Source organism: Homalodisca vitripennis, unplaced genomic scaffold (genome assembly GCF_021130785.1).
Source record: "Homalodisca vitripennis isolate AUS2020 unplaced genomic scaffold, UT_GWSS_2.1 ScUCBcl_1873;HRSCAF=6041, whole genome shotgun sequence".
Taxonomy (NCBI): Eukaryota; Metazoa; Arthropoda; class Insecta; order Hemiptera; family Cicadellidae; genus Homalodisca; species Homalodisca vitripennis.
In genome coordinates, this window is record NW_025777988.1 from 79,935 (window position 1) to 100,144 (window position 20,210).

Consider the following 20,210-nt stretch of genomic DNA (forward strand, 5'->3'; position numbering starts at 1 on the left):
ACTATTACACATGATAGTTGATCCTAATTGTTACTGTAAGTTTTCGAATATGTGGAAAAGACGTTTTCTTAAACCGAATTACCTTAAAGTGTTATAAAACCATACAATTAATAAGTCACATCCTAATTTAACAATTCTTATCATATTTTACATTAGACAACAATTATTAACTTATAATTGTGCAAGTTTTAATGGTGATTCTTTGGATTCCCTCATGGTTTGTATTAATCGTTCTCCATGTTTTCCTTAAATGGTTTTAATGACAAACTGGATGTTACTTCACAAATATAATAATAACAAACTCTTTATATAAATATGAAATATAGACGTCGTTTAGTGAGCCCATTTAGAAATAATGATAATGTTTTGTTAAAGGAAACAGAATTTTCTTCAATGTAAAGTACACACCCAATATTCAGGAATAATAAATAACAAAAGACAGAAAAATGGATTTAGTATATGTGGGAAAATATCATTCTCACTTTCAGTAATGATTTAAATATTTCAGTACAAAAAACCCTTTACTAATAAAACAGTGTTACACGTCCTTCATGGAAACAAGATAGAAATACGGCATTGTAGTATGGGAAAAACCGAACAGGCACAAATGAAAAAGTTTTTAAAATTGAAAGTGCTATGAGAATAATAATTTTTTTTTATTTATGATTACATAGGATAATCATGCACGCAGGCATTTAAGGATAAATTAAATTAATAAGTTGCGTAATAGAAGTAAAACCATCACATTGAGATGTCAATTTGAAAACGGAGCTCTGGAGATACCTGGTTAAGGATTATTAACATGGTTGACTAACTTCGAGTTATCATGCACTAAAATCCTTACACATATTCTTTTTCGACTTTTCAATGCTATTAATTTTTATTTATGTTTGCATATCTATTATATAAAAATGAAACTGTTCGTGTGTAACAGCATCACTCACAAACGGCTGGACGGATTCGCCTAATTTTTTTTTTTAATTTGTTCGTCTTGATCTGTAGAAGGTTATAGGATACTTTTTATCCCTTTCCCGATTCAGGATTCCGCCCCACTGGTTACAGAAAATACCCGTAAGAAATGCATTGCAGCAAACATATGTTATTAAGTGAAAGAGTCTTTTCAAATTTTTAATCAGCTGTTCTTTGTAAACATATATAATGCGACAAAAAATATATTTATATATAATTTAATTACTACACTTAAAGTTTTAAAGCATAGAGTAAGCTTAAGAGAAACGACAAATTTTGTTTAAACTGTTTCTGCAATCACTGTTAAACATAGACTTTACTATCCAGATAATACAATTCAAATTTGACGTAAAAATTCACCTTTAACTGCAATATTTATTTAATATAAACCATGCTCATGCTTGATCAGAAGAGCAATGCAGATATCATAATTACTATCTTACGTTGGCTACAAATATAAAGAATGTTATAAAATCAACCTTAGTTGTTTTTTTTTGACAGAAGTATCAGGAATGTGGTACATACCTTCATAATGCGCCCAAGAAGCTCACGAAGGAACGACTATCAATTATCTCAGCAATGTTTAGAATGTGATAGAAAATGAATAAGTGAATATAGTGTACTGTTTTCAACGGGAAATTGCGTGCGAAGCCGCGGGAAACTTATTGAAATGCGCAGCGAAGCGCGCCGGGTCCGCTAGTATATACATATATATATATATATATATATATATATATATATATATATATATATTATATATGTACATGCTCATATATATACATGCAAACACATATACTACGAAATGTACATCACCATAGTTGCTAAGAAATACAGCAAAGTAAGAAATTCCATTACAGAATATCCGACCTCAACCGACAAATGTAAAAGTTATGTAATAACTGAAGACATATTTACCACATGGAGTTGTCTAGATGTATAGATAATCATAAGAAGCAAATTTTGAAGTAAGTTACAGTAATGTAAGGTATTTATTGTCATATTAATGTTATTAGTACATTTTGTCGTATTTTTTCCTAGATTCAATACGTGGGTGTGAATACTTCATTATGAAACTCATTAATCATATCAGGTATTGTGATACCGGAAGATATAGTGTTATAGCTTGCAACCAGGTTATGAGCTCCTGTTCCTCTCCAAATGTATTACACTCCCGTTTATATAAGGGATGCATTCGGTCGCTATACAGGGTACATTGGGGCCTCATGCAAAATTTCAAATCTACATCTATAGCTCATTTCCTTTCGATATGTTCTTCATTAGACGTACAGGTAGTAATACAGAAAATCTATCTTTTCACCCTCGTGCTTAGCAAAGGAGATATTGAGTCAGCGTCTTGACTGATAGGCAACAATGACGGCCTTTCGAATACTGTGGTTTGGACATGGACTACCACAGATTTCATCTTTGTCTCTGTAGAAATAAAATTTCATTCAAAACAAGCTTACATTTGAAATATTCCTTGAAATATCTTGCTAAATGATAGACTTACTTTGCATTATTTAATTTAGGTTTCATAACAGTGTTAAAATAATAACACGTTTTATGAGCTAGAGAAAGTTCTAAAAAATTGCCTTGAAATCAAACTATTTCCCTATTCATGAAGTTATACTCAGTTTGCAGCTCCATTAACCACTCATACAAAAATTAAACTTCATGCAACCTTCTCCGCATTATAGATTGATGGAATACAGGGAGAAAGACAAAGGTAAAAAATCTTTTCAGCCTACAATACTAAATAAACTTTATCAAAATTAAACTGTTAAAGCAATAAAAAACAGAACACTTCTTGCCAAAATGTAAGGCTCAAGATAAAACAGTAATTCACGCAATAAAATTAATTAAAAAAGTTTACAGTTATCACTGGAGTTGGGTGAAAAATAAAATCTATAAAGCCTATATAGCTACTCTAAACCTATAAGCCGTAAAAAGGATTAAAATAAATGTGTTTACAGTACAAAGTGCAGTTAAATCAGAAATACATAAAGAATAAATAATACTATTAAAGGGTTGTTGAACCTCCCCATTTAGTCTGGTCCGGGTATTTGGGACACCTCGATAGTTATGTCAATTATGGTTACTCATTTAATCTGAGAGGATATTATTGGCAATAGTAAGAGTGTTATTACTTTTATAAATATTTTATGCAAATTAGTTTTAATTTTTATGAGTAAAACTTATTTTAAATGTATATATAGAAACTATTTAAGCTGTATATAGCCTTCAGTACATATTAATTATTAAATGAATAATTCAATGAAGTAAATTCAGTAATAAGCAGGTTATATTTGAAAGATACCCAAATGTGAAAGTAAAAGTTTATTGCTTCATCAACTTCATTCATGACCTTTTAAATGGCATTAGAGCAACCGGACTGTTTTGAAATCCCCCCAATTTAATTTGGCTATCCCGATATATCCTAACTCAATTGTCGACAGATTGCGACTTTACTGTGCTCATAACTGTGATGGATGAGTAAAACGCTGCTTATTAATTAACTGTGAATGATTCTTGAAATTGAAATTATGATAAATTATAAATCCAGAAATAGTTTTTATATTGCACAATAATAGCTTTAATATGGGACAATGTGTTAAAAAATATATAATTAATTACTTGTGTAAAAACGGTCAATAAGAAAAAGGAAAATCATGGCTCATCCACATTGTATTTGATTGATTAACATTATTAAACCGCAAACAGTTACCTTTCAGTTGCATTGAAAAGAAAAATGAGTACTGATGACACGGCATCTGGATCATTTGGGAAAATGAGTAACTGTCCATTCTGTAACATGTGAGTGGGTCAAATTCAGTGAACGCAGCGTGATTGTACACTTGTTAGGCCTCTAGTCCTTAGCCTGCAAGGATCAGGATTTATAGTCGATACATGAGTATCCGGGAGATCTGGACGTTATTGGGACCCTTATATTCCTTATATCAGACTGAACCAATCAAGGTCTTTATTTTATATATGGAAACTAATTTTAAACATAACCCATAAATATTTCTTGCATAATTCAGCATCAGTAGATCTTTTGCTACAATACTAAAAATAGATACGTAGTAATACAGCAAACCACAGGATGTAGCTTTGTACCCAATTAAGAGAAAGTATTACATATCTTGATAGAAAAACTTAAACTCTATAAAGAAGGAAATGTTAATATTTCAGGGAGGATCAGTATTAAAATAAATAATTATATGTTCTAGGATAAAATGAGATGTGCATTTCATAACTTTATTTCTTTCATTAATAATTTTCAAACATTTTTACTCATAGAACAAAACATGCTTTCTGATGACCTCAACGCTTTCCGTCACAATCAAAATGAGCTCCTACGCTGATATATAACTGATGATAAAAATTTATACATCTCTACATTTCAGTGACAAAAGAATAGTCTAAACAGTGTATTTTAGAAGGCGGACAAGCTCCAAAGAAATTGAAGATGGTAAAGTCGGCTGATAAGGTTATGGCCCCTGTCATTTAGGGTTCTTACGGAATCATCTACGTTGATTACATGAAATTGGGAACAACGAAACCAGGAGATAATGGGGCTCATTATTTGAAAGACTAAGCAAAGAAATCAAGGAAAAAACTTTCTTATAAAATAACATTCTGTTTTGTTAAGATAATGCTCGAGTGGCGATGCCCAAGCTTATGGAATTAAAGACCAAATAATTACAGCATTCACCGTATTCACATATATGGCACCTTGCGACTATCTCTTATTTCTAGATTTGAATAATAAAGATTTGTAGATAAAGATATACGTCTAGCGGGGAGGTAATTCCCCAAACCAATGCTTATTTTGAGGATTTTCCAAAATCATACATTTTAGGCAGTCAAAAAAATTTACGATGATTTAGACGTAAGCAATTGAAAAAAGGAGGACTTATTGATGGACGTCGTAGTTTATCAGTGTTGGCCCAAATATCATCGTATTTGAAATGATCGTATTGTCACCTTAATGAACTGATTAAGGTGGCGGTTTTTTATACAAAAATTCAACTTAAAAATCAAACTAATAAACATGCCCATCCGATTGCCTGATTTGTCATAATTTTTAGCATGACGTGACGATCACCATTTATTTATGAGTATCCATCACTTGTAAGTGGTTGGTTCCTGCGATGTAACATATTGGGATGTGTTTTTTTATTAATTTTGTAATAATTAATAATAGGTTTATGAAGTAAGTTTTAGAAATAGTGCTCATGACTGTGACTTCTACGTCTCAGTAGGCGTTGATATAATCTGTTTGCTTTAACCCTATAGGTTATATAATCCAGGCTTTAAAGATTATCTAAAGTCAAATACATATTGAAAAATATATTTAGAGATCTAGAAAACGTGGTATTTCCTTTATTTACCTAAGAATGGCAATATTGTGAAAAATACTGTCATTTTTAAATAGACGTTGTTTGATTTCTTGAGTCAATTATTGATGAATGTATTTATTTTCAAGGAGTACTGTAAATGATTTTAATCACTTGATCAAAAATTAAATGTTTCTTGATAGAACTTCATATCATGAAAAGAAAAGAATCGAACTATTATAAACAGTTAAATGGCAAGGGGGGAGTGAATTTAGATGACATTTTTTATTGCTAAATAAATCTATATTTTCAAAAATGGGGAGACTATTATTTTGCAATAACGAACTAAAAAATGCACAATTATAAACAAAATTATATTGTTAAAAAAAAAACTTTTTCACTTCAAAAATAAAGAAGCTTAATCATGATTTCCTCCTGCAACGCAAATTTATTTTTAAAATGTTATTTCCACTTAACTAAAAAATATTCTCTACGGTTTAGAGTATGTCTTAATATACTAGGAAATAATTTAGGATCAAAACATTGCTCAACAGAGGAATATACTACGGTATTTATAATAATAAATAAAATATTTTTCAGTTCGGCAGTTATGGAATACGATAACGCAGCAATGTTTGTAATGTAATCTAATTTTACCTTGGGCGCCCATCCCCATTACCCTGCGTGTTTAATGGCGTAGACACGAAGGTAGCGCCTCGAGCTAAGTGCGCTAGTCATACTTCATTCTTGGAATTTCCTTTTACATCGATACACGTAATATCTTAAATGTATTAGGGCATGTTAAGTACAACCATATATCGGACGTTTATGCCTTAAAATAGTAACATTTATGCAATATTATTTCAAAATTATGGACTTAAGAATCACTTGGATATATTACTGTATATCAAAAAGTGTGAGAGTTATGAGTCAATTGAATGAGTCAATAACTCTTGGGTTATCAAGAGTTTCATTGCGGGATAATGTAAGTGTCATCGCAAAATACTCTAAGTAACATAATACAAGTTAATAAAGTCTGTAAGGACATTTATTCGTTTAATTTTAGTAGGTTCTGAGGTCATATTATTTTTTAAATACTATAGCCGGGGGTTTTTAGACCCTCCTATGTTAGTGCGGTGTGCGAACTTGGAGACGCCCTGCTAGTTCCATCAATCATGATTTCTCATGTAATCTAAGTGGATAGAATTAAAAATGAAATGAATTTTATTGATTAGGAGTGTTATTGCTGATCAGTCCACTTTTTGTTTATTTAACTAATAATAATTAATAATGTTTATTTAAATTACAAAAAATGTTCTTACATAAAACTAGTATAAACTGTAAGTATATATCACTATATATTTATTATTGAATGGGAATTTATTAACGAAAATGTTAGTAACACGCAGGTGCCCAGATTGATGCCCAAATGTGACGGTTAGAACGTTTATTGATTTTTATTGATTCATAAACCCCTTATGCACTGCGTTTTAAATGGATTACAGCAACCACACTCATTGGGAATCCCCGAATATAATTTGCTTGTTTCGAAATACAGGAGCTCAATTGTCGATCAGCGGTGACTTTCCATCATTCATTATTCTGATAGATGGTCACTAAACTACTTTCATATTAACTGTGAATGATCCTCGCAGCAATATTTATGATAAATTATAAGACCTTAATACTAATATATTACTCATAAATACCTTTATAATGGGAAACATATTAATTAAAATAAGTATTATTATAGTATTCTTTATAATATATATAGTATTATTTGTGTGAATACACATCATGGTATTGTTTCAAGAATACATTTTCAGGTGAAGTTACATTTACTCTTGACGATGTCAAGAAAACCAGGAATTTCAATTAGTAGTCATATGAAAATCCTCATGCTGAAACAGTCAATAAGTTTCAACGCGAATTTTTAGTCAATGTGTGGTGTGGTATTGAAGATGATGCGTTAATTGGCACTTATTTATTAGGGAACCGCCTTGTGGCAAAAAAAAATGCATGGAATTTTTATGTAGTAAATTGTTTAACCAAATTTCAACAATATGCATTTTTAATAAACCTGTGCTCCATGAAATACTGCTCATCGAGTTAGAGAACCTTTATATGATCACTTTGCAGGCAAACTGATTGGTGTTAGGGGAGTTATTAACTGGCCGCCGCCAAAGTCTTCTTAACTTAGCACTAACTTATTGGCTATGGGATTAGATAAAAGTTTAGTTTACAAAGTGAAAGTTAATACACGATGTGAACTGATTACTTGAACTTATCATGCTTCTTTTGTCAAAAAGGAAAAGAAAGATATTTCTGTATATCTGATGCTCTGTCTGTCTATCTCTATCTTTCTGTCAATTAGTCTATCTTTTCAAGTCTCAAAAGTGAATAGGTATATAGACTTGAAAATTTTCAAGAAGCTTTATTTATATATGAGAAAACTTGAGTTTGATTATTGTAAATGTCACTCCATATGATTTAGGAGAGCGTTTTAGCGAATACTCTTACATTGGTCTTATGATAAAAGTTATGATGAATAAAACGAGAATGTAGCTGAAGAAATAATGATGTAAACAAACTGTGTACAATCTTATGAAATTTTAACACGTGCCACCATTATTCATAGGAAAAACAAGAAAATGTATTTAAATGAAGGCAATGTAATGATTGGGGACAGTATGTGACTGTGGTGCACTCCTTCGCTGAAGTACCCTCGTTAACTTACCGGAAACTTTTATTTTAACACTGATACAAAACACAATGTACTGAAAAAATGTGAATGTATAATGCAGCAAGATATTTTAAGAATAATTTCATCCGTACACTTTGAATTTGGTATAACTGATTATTTCGATATATAAATACGTAGAGTTCTATGATGGTGCTTGTCCAATCATGGAAATAGTCTGAGCGTCATTGATGCCTATTACTAAGTAGGTTATCACAATTTATCTTTATATAAGAGAGATAAGAAAGTGTCTTTTCGTTATCATTTTATGTCTGTCAGCAGGACATTATTTTATAAAACGAATTGCGCCATATGAGTTTTGAATTTTCGAGCCAACCTGAACGAAGCCTGTTACGCGTAAAATGGTGTGAATACACCTACCTTATACCCAAATAAATTCTTTTGCTTTTTTCAAAATGGGAGTGGTTGCTTTTTGTTACTGCTGAAATATAATTTGCAAGATTGTTTACTATATTGAAGTATTTAAGACTTGAACCGATATAATTAAAATGTAATTAAAAATCAATTAAAAACTTGTAAAACTGGAATCAGAAGTATTTTATTATTAATATGATCTCAATCTGAATCTTTTTCGTACTACACATACAAACATAGACAATTTTTATTGTTAATTCCTAATTTTATTCCTAAATAATGTAATTTTATCAAACATTTTAAATGTTTGTTTTCGCCTGTAGAAGATTAAAGTTTTAAATATCCAGTTTTTCGATTCATATTGTAAATTTGGTTACATTAATCACGGCAGTTTAGCAATAGGTGTTACGATGTATAAACTCGCCTGTCTGCACCAATCATGAACACATGCAACGTTTCTCAATCATACATTGAACGTTTCACAAACCCAGTTATCCTCCTTGCGAATGGATTTTATCACGCAACGTTAAGTCATGCGAGATCCTTGTATCTGCAGCACTATGCATTACCACTGTAATATAATCTCTCTAAGATCGAGTAATTTTTAAATATGTTCATAAAAACACATTAATTCTTAATACTCTTTTAGGCAAGTACGATATTTTTTGTAGCGAATCGACCGTATTCTAAGCTGAACATTGTTTTCCTTTTACGTCAAACGCTGTGTTTTGATTTCAAAGAGGTTAACACTCTCAACATTCCGGGAACACTGGCTTCTGTTGTTGAATTTCCACCACCGTTTTGTATAGCTGTATATCATATGTAAATATTCAGAGTTATACACTAGCTAATCATTGTACACTTAGACCTATCGTCGTGTCTTATACAACACATTTATTAAATTTCGATTAATACTTTCAGATGCCAATACATAAACCATACTTAGAATTGAAGTGTAATGTAACTGTTATGTTTCAAAATAGGGATTTATTTGTGACCTGTTATACCTTGTAAATAAGATAGACTGTTAATATTGAAATATAACTGTCTACTGCAGTCACAAAACAATTAACCTCTGCTACAAAGAATGTTGGTATGGAAGAAACACCAGCTACCAATCATGATGCTCTGGTAAATATTCTGAATAGTTTTAAGGCTGAAATTTGCTCCGAACTTAAAGAATATAGAAAGCAGTTTGATGAATTCAAGTTAGCCCTAGAGGTTGTCTCTGACAAATTGGATCAATCAAACATGAAGATGGCCCAGCTATCAGAAAACTACAAAGACCTAAAGAAGGAAAATAAAGAATTAAAGGATAGCAATAAAGTATTATGTGAAGAAGTCAATAGCCTGAAAACTAGAGTGAGACTTGCAGAGCAGTATTCTATAAAATGTAATGTGGAGATCCAGGGAATACCAGTGACTACCAACGAAGATGCTGTGAGCTTAGCTACAGACGTGGGTGCTGCACTGGGGGTTGTGCTGAGTGCGGAAGATGTGATGGCGGCCCACAGAGTACCGACCTTCCGACCTAGAGCCGCGCCACCGCTGGTCGTCCAACTCAGGGATAGGAGGATGAAAGAGACGATTGTAGCTGCCTACAAGAAGAAGAAGGAACTGAAGGCAAGTGAAATTAACAAAGTTTTCACAAACAACAAAGTTTATGTGAATGATCATCGTTATAATATCTCCTAAACGTTTTATGTGTACAGAAGTTGAAAGAATATAATTTTTTGGATAAAATTTCAAATTTGTATAGACTTAATTTCTAATTTGTTCTATAAACTTACATAAGCACCTAAGATGTGATTAAAACTACACCATATACACTTCTTGGTGCCTTTATTTGCAGGTATTTACGGTTCTTAACAAGTAAAATTTTTATGTAAAAAGGCAATTGTTCTATCATAAGACCAATTACGGTTTTGTGGTTTTACGATTATTTGGTAACACTCTCCTAAATAGTGGTCATTCCATTAATTTCCGGTATGAAAATTGAAACTAAATAACATATTGCACCATGTCAAAATGAACTGAATGCGTCCATAACGTGTGAATATATGTGTTGTTCCCTAACTTCACATGGCAAGCTGAATCTGTTTAGATGTATTACAAATGTTTCAATTTAAATTCTTATGAATCTTTTTTTTTATCTATGGCTTGTTTCAAGCATTATTTAGGCTTAAAATATTTGAATGTATTAATTTGTAGAAGAGAAACTGGCACGCGATCCTACGATATCAAATAGTGATTAATATCACAGCTCACTCTTCACGTTCTCAGTAGACTTGCCCTCAAGCAGTGAGTTGAATACAAAGCAAGCTGTACCGTCAGAATCGAGTAGATTGCATCTGCGGCAGGCTCGAGTTATGAAAATGGATGTTCATTATTATAATAGTAGACACGTTTGTATATTATTTTTATAATATGTAGGACCAATAATGAAACCAAAAAATCTTATTATTTTAATAAAATCATTTGTTTAAAGTATATTTTTGGATACTTAATTTAAAAAATTATGTTTATAGTACAAAAGATGTTTTCTGCTATTAATAGCTGATAATCATTTGAGTACTTGTTTGAGATACTTTTTTGAATATTTTTAGTGCTGCGGTCGTTAAAAATTACGCTATACCATTCGATTTGCAGAACTAATAGTTACTAAACAACTTTTAAAACCCCCAAATTAACTCTATATACCACATTGACACATTATAAATACTCAGCAACCCAAAATAAATGAAACTAGTCATATTATTGATGTCTAAATGACATATTTCATGTAGTATTATATGAGAAAATGATATATAATTAAATACTGAAAATCTGTGGTTTCCTCATACTCTTTCAGCGGAAACCGAAAGACATACTAATCGATGGTAATACCTCCAGAACTACCGTAACGTTACGTACGCAGGTGATTATTACTAGTATTATCTTTGACCAAATATACTATAGTGGTAGCAAATCAGCACTAATAATAAAGCATATGTGGAGGTATAATAAAGGCCTGAAAACTAAATGCTCCCTCGGAATTTGACCTTGAACAATGAAGTAAAGGATATTTGGGAAATATCACTATTACGTCCAGCTTCTGACACTATATTAAACACATTCTTTTGTTGCCCCTTTAAATCATGTGAAAATAAAGGTGGTTGCCAAAAAACTGAGCTCTTCTGTAACATAGTGTGCAGTTACTCTCAGGAGACGTGTAGCAACTATAGCCCCTGTAGACTTATATCCAGCGATTGAAGATAACAGTGATAAAGGTTACCGTAGTACATGAAAAACCAAGTGTTTTCATGAGTTCGATTTTTATGGTTAAAAATAAACACTCTATATACCTATGAAAATCCTGTATGAATGCCATAAAAATTTACGAGATTTAAAAATTGAGACAAAAATTACAAAGCGCTATTCTAAATAAATAATTACAATTTAACACACATATTGGAATCCCTAGACAGTGTTGGAAGGTTATATAAAAATAAACGGAATACATCAATTCAAGTTCAAGGTCATCGTGGTCAAACAGGTAATCGGCTAAGTCTACGACGTGAAGTGTGTACCACGGTTCATTGCTTGACCATTATTATTTGGTTCAATAATACTTATAAACTAAATTATGTATTAAAATATCCATTGTGATGAGTGTTTCCATGTGTTTGTTTGTTTTTTTACTCAATATTTGTTTTTACTTCTAGTTTTTATACTTTTTTAAGTCAGTAATATTGAACTGAAAGTCTAATTACTGGATGAATATGAGAGATTTCTCTCTACAAGTCAAGTGTAAACAATGGGGTGTGTTGGTTTGTTCCCATGCCCACTCAGGCCGAATATAAAAGATCTGGATTTTAAATGTGTCGTCAAAACTGTAAAATATCAAGCTATGTTTGTAAGTAGAGCTTCAAGTGAGATATCTCTCTACAGCTAGTTAGGTGGAGACATTGGCGTTCAGTTTTTGTGCCTCTCTGTGTCCCTCCCTGATTGAATAAATGTGATTTTTCCAGTGTACCTATCGTTTAAAACAGGAATATATCAAACCATGTTTGTAAATCCGAAAGTTGGTTGTTCGAGTGAAAGTTTAGTGGCAAACTTACAAATTTTAAGATTTGTGAGTTAACTCTTTTATATTTACAATAATTGAATTAAACCAATCATTTAAATTTCCCTCTTTATATTTTTGTTTGGAGAGTTAATGTGTCATACAAACAAACAACTTTGAAAATACCATTAAAAAATTGTATAATTGTATTGGTATTACTATTTTGAAAAAAAGCATTAATCTAATAAATTGTGATTTTTAATCAAGTACAAAAGATGGTAAAGGCAGCACTACATGTTTTGTATTATGGTATTCATTAAAATATATTTTATCCATAAAATATATAAATCTATATAATATATATTATACAGTGGAGTACGCTTAAATAACAACTGAAAAGCAAACATTTATTTATAATCACTTTAAAGCAAAGTAGGGCGAGCTGTCCTCTATTTTCAGATTTATTCACGTATAGGCAACCAACCATAACAATGATGACCAAATGAGATACGTGTCTAGCCTGGTGATTCAGAAGCAATATTGAAATATTAAACTTTACTTAAAGCTATACTGTTGTTTACTATAAACTTTACAGAAACTGTTTTCGAGTTTTTGCTTTACTAATTTAATAACGATAGAAAGTACAATTTATTCAAACCATCCAGTAAATGAGAATAGAGCAGAATTTAAAAAGCTGAAACAAACTAGCTTTCAATGTTATATAATTACAAAGTGCTTGATTATACGATATATTTATTTGTGATACCTTTATGAGACCTACGACTACAATAACTATTATAATAGTTTTTTATAGCAATTTACAAAAGTAAAGTTTTTTAATTTAGCTCTCTTACAGTTGGTATGTAGAGTAATGTATAAACACACCGAATATGTGAACCACGAAAGGCTAAACTACGGACGCAAGTTGGCAGTCGACCAAAGAACTTCGTATCAACTTACGAAGTTGTGTCGGTCAAGTTGCTTTGAGACAAGAATATTTTCTTTTGAAATATTTCCCAAGATATTTGTATCTATGATTTGAGGGTTATACTCGTATAATATATGACCAAAATTCCTTTTAGATTACATTTAATAAATATAAATTATAATAATTTAAAATATTTGACAATTGTTAATCTTCGTCAATTCCACACCCAAATTCGTCATCACAAGTTACATGTTTTAGATATGACTTTATCATCAGCCTACAGCTTAACATTGGATTCCGCCGAATGACTTTTAGTTAAAAAACGCATAACATAAGTAAACACAAGAAGGAAACAAACAAACGTACTATTCCAAAAGGGCCATAAAAACATCGTAGGCCTAGATGTATACGGCACAATAACAGAACATTGATAAGTTAGACCGAACACGTTAGGTAAATCCCCACACTTGCACTCATATGTACTTTAATTAAATCAATCCATAAGCAACCCCAAATTCTGTATTTTTCTAAATATCAAATTGAAAATCCGTAGAAGAAGCACAGGTCGAGGACTTTCAGTGTTGAAGTTTGTTCAAAAGGTAGTTTTTTATATTTAGTTACATATTTTTACAATGAATCTGATTAAGCATTTATAAAATATATGGGTTATGTAAAATTTGGAAATAATAAATACATATATACATTAAATAATATCTTCCAAATGCCTTTCTATTTGGTTACAAAAATTTTTAGTTTCGACAATTTTAAGGGGAAAATACAACAACTCGCTGACCCACCTCCAAGCCAGTATTACAACAGAGATGTAATATTCATTGACTTGGAAAATACTGAACTTTCAACATAACTTGTTTGTTATATATGAAGTTGATACTGTATAAATTCTTTTGAATGGATATTTATTGACACGTACCATAACGAAAATATTATAATGGTTGTATTAAAATTTTTTTGTGTTTCCTCAAAACTCGTTGTGAAAACTTTTTTTATATTTCTTCTTTCGACTTTTTTTAGTGCAAGCACTTGGGCCTTTTGTATACATTGTTAAACTCTTGGCATTTTAATTAGTTATTTAAAAGTGCATAAACATTTTTAGTTGTTCTAGTCTTAAGAAATATGTATTTTGGTATCTGCACGCCAGTATAAAGAGAGTTATTTTTTTCTTAGAGAGACGCGTAGTAATGTGAAATATGGAATTTTTCAAATTTCTTATCCTCGTCAACCTAAATTTATGAATGTAGAACGCCCTATACTGACAGTATAGTGGAGTTTCGTTTGGGTATAATGTAGCATCACTTTTTATTATGTAAATATCTGCCTCAAATTATTCTGCCTCCCCTAAAAATTATGTTTGCAAGTGGAAGACATCATTTAGACGTGCATAGCAATGTTGGCGTAATATGATAAATATAATAAAGCCGTACTAGAATTACATGAGCCCCATCCGAAGGTATCTTCGCCTTGATGTGGCGGGTGGGCTTGCGTGACTCCAAATACCTCAAGAGCTATACCGGCAGTAGCGAATCTAATGGTAGGGGCCTCCCTTGCCGGACAGGCGTTACTTCGTGAGGTATTGAGCCAGACTAATATGATACGCTGGTCCTTCCAGGTTCGGGGGATGAGCGTTGGGCTGACGACCCGCCTCATAAAAAATTGTTTTTACGAATCACCAGACAAAGAGTAGAAACTGGACGGAATAAACGGATTAAGACCCGGCTATAGCTTGTAAATAATTACGATTATGGTACATGGAATGTAAGAACACTGGCAGCAGCACAGGGTGAGTGACAGACCTAGCAGAAAGAATTGCACAATGTATAATGTAATCGTTATGCGAGTCGACACTGTACTTCTCTATGGGGTCGGGAAGAATAATTAAAACTACACATTATAGAGTAACATTGCTCTAGGACCGCTCGTAAAGGAAACGGACGGGACGCGGAGGTTACACTGACGGTGTCTGGTGGTGGACCTCGGGTGGACTGCGGGCTGGCCAGCTTGGAGACCGTTGGTTGTAGGGTAGTGGCGTGGTGTGACGTCCCACAGGAGAGCAGCCTATGAGCATTCTTTATTCTTTTAGACCACATCGTATGTTACATCGCCTGACAATACATACTGCCAACATCACTGGTGCAGACATTAAATATCACTATGGATACCTACCAACTTAGTACTTCTCACTCATAAATACACTACAATCCTCCCCCATAAAGACATAAGTCCCTCTACAAATTTTAGAAATTTATTCAATTACAATTTTGTTTTACAATTCTCCACTTTTAAATCAATTACAATGAATAAGAAAAATTGACATTATACCTCTTTATATTTTTTTAAGTATAGAATTATAGAGAACAAAATACAAGACTCAATATAAACATTTAACACAAATCACAAACACTTCAATCAAAATAACCAATAAATCAGAATATAGCAATTAATAACACATTGAATGAACACAATTAACAAAATCGATAATAATAATGGCTTAAACAATATGTAATTATATACAAGTCACAATTGGGATGTATTTACAAGTCCATTTTATGACTAAAGGGTTTACGATCCCTTAGTGGGTATCGTCTAACGAGGTGGGTCAATTTGTTTGGGTGAAACGCTGGAAACTGTTATTTTATACATTTGTACGTGGGGCATGGCGCTTTGCCCCTGAGCGTTTCTGTTATTGATTATGGTTTAGGCGGAGCGGGGGCAAGGTCGTTGCTAAGAGTAACTACTTGCGACCTTGCGCTCGCTCTGACCCTCGAACTGTTATATCGAACGTTTCCAGCGATATGCTCTGTTGCCACGCTTTGCGTCCTGGGAGTCTAGGCATTGTTGTCAACTCAGACATTTCCGGACTAACATCTGAAAACCTACCAACTGGTCGATATGTCGTTTCCCACCTCATGCCCGTATTCAGTTCAACTAAATACGTTGACTGGTCCTAATCGTGAAACTAACCACAACCTGGTATCCACTTATTTCTACACCGTCTGTAATCTCTGTGCTATGATTTGGTGTCCAATAGCTAACTGGTCTAGTTTTACCTACCCCTATAGTACAATCGTTGTTTTTTCCTTGAATTATCTGACATTATTGCATTAAACATTTGGGCGAATTAAATCTAACCTAGACTTTAGCGATCTGCCCAACATTAATTGAGCTGGCGAATAGATTGGAAGTAGAATGCACTGTATTTCTATAATTGAACAGGAAGTTACACAAAGCTAATTCTAAATCCTTGGAATTATGAAGAGCTGTTTTCAATTTATTTTTAATAGTTTCTGACTGACCGTTCTGCCAAACCATTGGTTTCTGGTGGGTATGTGTGGTGAAAACGTGTGTTTGATACCATTTGACATCAAAAATTCTTTAAACTCTTGACTGGTAAACGGTGGCTCGTTGTCGACACTCTATTGTCTACAATACCATACCTACTAAATAATTCCCTTAATTTCACAATCGTGTGAACAGCTGCCGTTGAAGGCCCAAAAAATACGGGCAACACCCTCTGGCCACTTAGAGTACGCATCTTTTACGCCCAAAAATAACTTTGACTGAAAAGGTCCACAAAAATCAATATGAATCTCGAGACCAAACTCGTTCCGGAACATTCCTATGATGCAGGAAAGTCCTTGGGCGTTTTTGCTCCGTTCCCTACCAAACATGCAGCACAGCTGTTAGCTAGTTGTTCTATGTCCCGGTCGATATTCAGGCCACCATACATATGCACGGGCTAAATGCCATCATGCGAACAATACCTATGTGCTGGAAGTATGCAATTCGTTCAGAGATGTATTATTCTGAACTCTTAGGTATTAACCACCCTGTAACCCCCACATCAGGATTCCTTGCTCCAAGGGTTAATTCCGACTGTCTAATTTCAAATGGCTTTATATCTGGTTCAGTTACAATATGCCAACCTAATTCCTACATAGGAATATTACCATTTTGATTTCACTATCTACCATTGATTTCTCTTTTTATGTCTACATAGCTTAATGTTATGTCATTTTCGGCTAAACACTGCAAATAGGGTAACGCTATGACCTGAATATTAAGGACATCCATTCCGAGATTTTCATCTTTAATCTCACACTATTTACAGGTAATCTACGATAAACCATCGGCATTGCCATGGTTTTTTTTGGACTAACCATAACACAATCTCATATTGGAAACCACTTAAAAACAAAGCGTATCGTTGTAACCTACTGGCCTGCGAAAGCAGGTAACCCTTTCTTTATGGTCCAAAAATAGCCACAAAAGGCTTATGATCATGATCTTTAAACAAAAACTGTGTACCATATAAATATTGGGACTAAATTTTCTTAACACCAAATACCAATGCTTAAATGGCTTCCTTATCTATTTGTGAATAGTTTTTTCTCCCAGCGCATATTTTAAACACTCTACTTGCGAATGATATAGGTCTTTCTGTACCGTCGTATTTGGAATCTGACTCAAAAACTGATATGCAATGCCATATGGACCTAGCATCACTGGCTACCACTAGTGGTAATGCAGGATCATAATGCGCTAAAACTTCAGCAGAGATTAACTTTTGCTTTAATCTCTTGTAGTGCCTTCATACATTCTAAATTAAAATAAAAAATCGGTATCCCTTTCTTAACAACTGATACATTTGGGTTAAAAATAGTGTATATCCTAGGAATGAAAACGTGAATAGTAATTAACAAGACCAAGGAAGGCTTTACAGCTTGCTGTGTCACATTTTTGAGGTTCAGGTGCCTTGACAATTGCTTCAACCTTACTATGTGCGGTATGCAACCCTTGTTTAACTGATAACAAAACCTAAATCTTCTAAACTGTCACAGAAAAATTTACATTTTGTTCTTTGCTCACTGTGAACCCATTGTCTTCAAGTCTTTGACACACAAGTCTAGAGTCTTATGCATGTGTTTCCTCATTGTTTTTACCTGTTTACTAGAAAGTCATCTAAAAAATACAGTTACCCCCGGGATACCTTGTAATGTTCGTTCTATAAATCTCTGGAATATTCCCGGTGCTGAACTGGATACCAAAACATAGGCCGATTGTAAGCATACAATCCTTTGTGTGTGCAAATTGTTAACAATACGTTTTGACAAACTACATCTAGTTTTAAGCTGCAGATAAGCTGAAGATAAATCTATTTTTAGAGAATTTTTCCTCCGTTTTTGTAGGCTGGCAATATATTTCTTCAATTTTCGGTAAACGGGTGTCGGTCTACACCTCCAAGAAAGGATTTACCGTTATGTATATAATCCCCACTATTCTTATTTTCCCATTAGCCTTAATAATTGGTACAATGGGAGTCCCCCATACACTGGTATCTACTGGTGAAATAACGTTTCTCTTGTTCAAGTCTAGTCAGCTCGGCTTCTACTTTTTCCTTTAAGTGGTAAAAGGAAACGTCCTAGGTTTAAAAGTAATTTTTGTACTAACATTTTCTTATAACTTTAATTTAACTGGTGCAAAACCATGAAACATCCCAAGCTTATCCGTAAATACATTTGGAAACTCATTGTACAGTAATTCCTACTTGTTTGTTGTTGTTGAACAACAGACGGATTGACAGATGTTTGTTTTGTTTACCTCCTACAAGAGTGTTGTGGGCTTTCCACTGACAGGCGTGCATGGCGTCTGCCGCGCTTGCCGCCTGCAGTTGGCACAACCCCCACCATGCCACGTGCGATCATCTGACTGTACATTGTTTACATTACTAGCCACGCTAACTGTTAAATCTAATGCTTGCATCCAATCACGCCCTAAACAAGGGATTAGCCCCCCCCATTCGCTACGATTGTATAAAGCTAATTGTTTCTTCTTTACCTTTATGTTGTACATTGACCATTACCTTACCTAAAGGCCTGAAATCTTTTCATGTGTTTATGAACTTTAAGACTAAGCTAGTTGGATACATGTTTATATTTCCTAACTTAGACCCTTACAATCTTTTTCTGACATAACTGAAAAACACAAGCTCCACTATCGACATCAAATACTTAAAAAAAAAAAATTTCCTTACTTTCCACTAATAACTGTACCGTTATTGGCCTCAATTTTATCACATAAGACATTATTTCTAAATTCTTATAAAAACCGTAAATAGATTGGAAATGTCCATACACAATCGTCATTGTCCTTTTATGTTTCCAGTGATTAATCGAAACCGGAACTCTGCAGATTTACTTTACTTTCCTCAACATATTGCTGCCTACCTATTATAAACATATTGCTTTTTATTGCTGTAAAACTGTTTCCCCTTTAGCAGAAAGCTCCTTAAGACCTATTTGTAAAAAACATTTGGTTTGTTTCTCATTTAGGTTTGGTTAACATTATTTTTCGATCTACAAACGCTTTCAAGGTGTCACTTCTGTTTACCAAATGATTACAACGTGTACTGCTCAGGAGAAACCGAGCATTGCGATGCTGTGTGTGATCCTCGCTTGCACGCAACAATAGCAGGTGATGGTCTCCCAGCGCCTTCCCGCCGTCCGATGACCGTCCTCGCTGCGATGCTCGCCGCCTGTGACCTTTTCGGTATCGGACCCGCTGCTCTGCATCCGGTGAATACGTCCCCTCCTGCAGTTGTCATCTGGGCCGCCCCCTTCTCACAGCAAATTCCATTGCAGTAGCTAGTTGCAACGCTTTTTCAATAAGTGAGGTTCTCCTCCCCGAGAAGTTCTTTTCTGTATCTGTATGGTCTCGCAGACACCGCGACTAATCTGGCCCGTAAGTAGTCTGGCAATTTTATCACCAAATTCACAAATTTTTTAACTTTTTAATCCA

General features: G+C 33.4%; 1 protein-coding gene across 1 annotated transcript; it reads left to right on the forward strand.

The window, feature by feature from the left end:
• Positions 1-9,519: 9,519 nt before the first annotated feature.
• LOC124371705 lies at positions 9,520-10,047 on the forward strand (the record flags this gene model as incomplete). Its single annotated transcript, XM_046830041.1, has 1 exon — positions 9,520-10,047. A coding segment is annotated over exon 1 (528 nt), but the record flags the coding sequence as incomplete, so codon positions are not given.
• Positions 10,048-20,210: the final 10,163 nt, after the last annotated feature.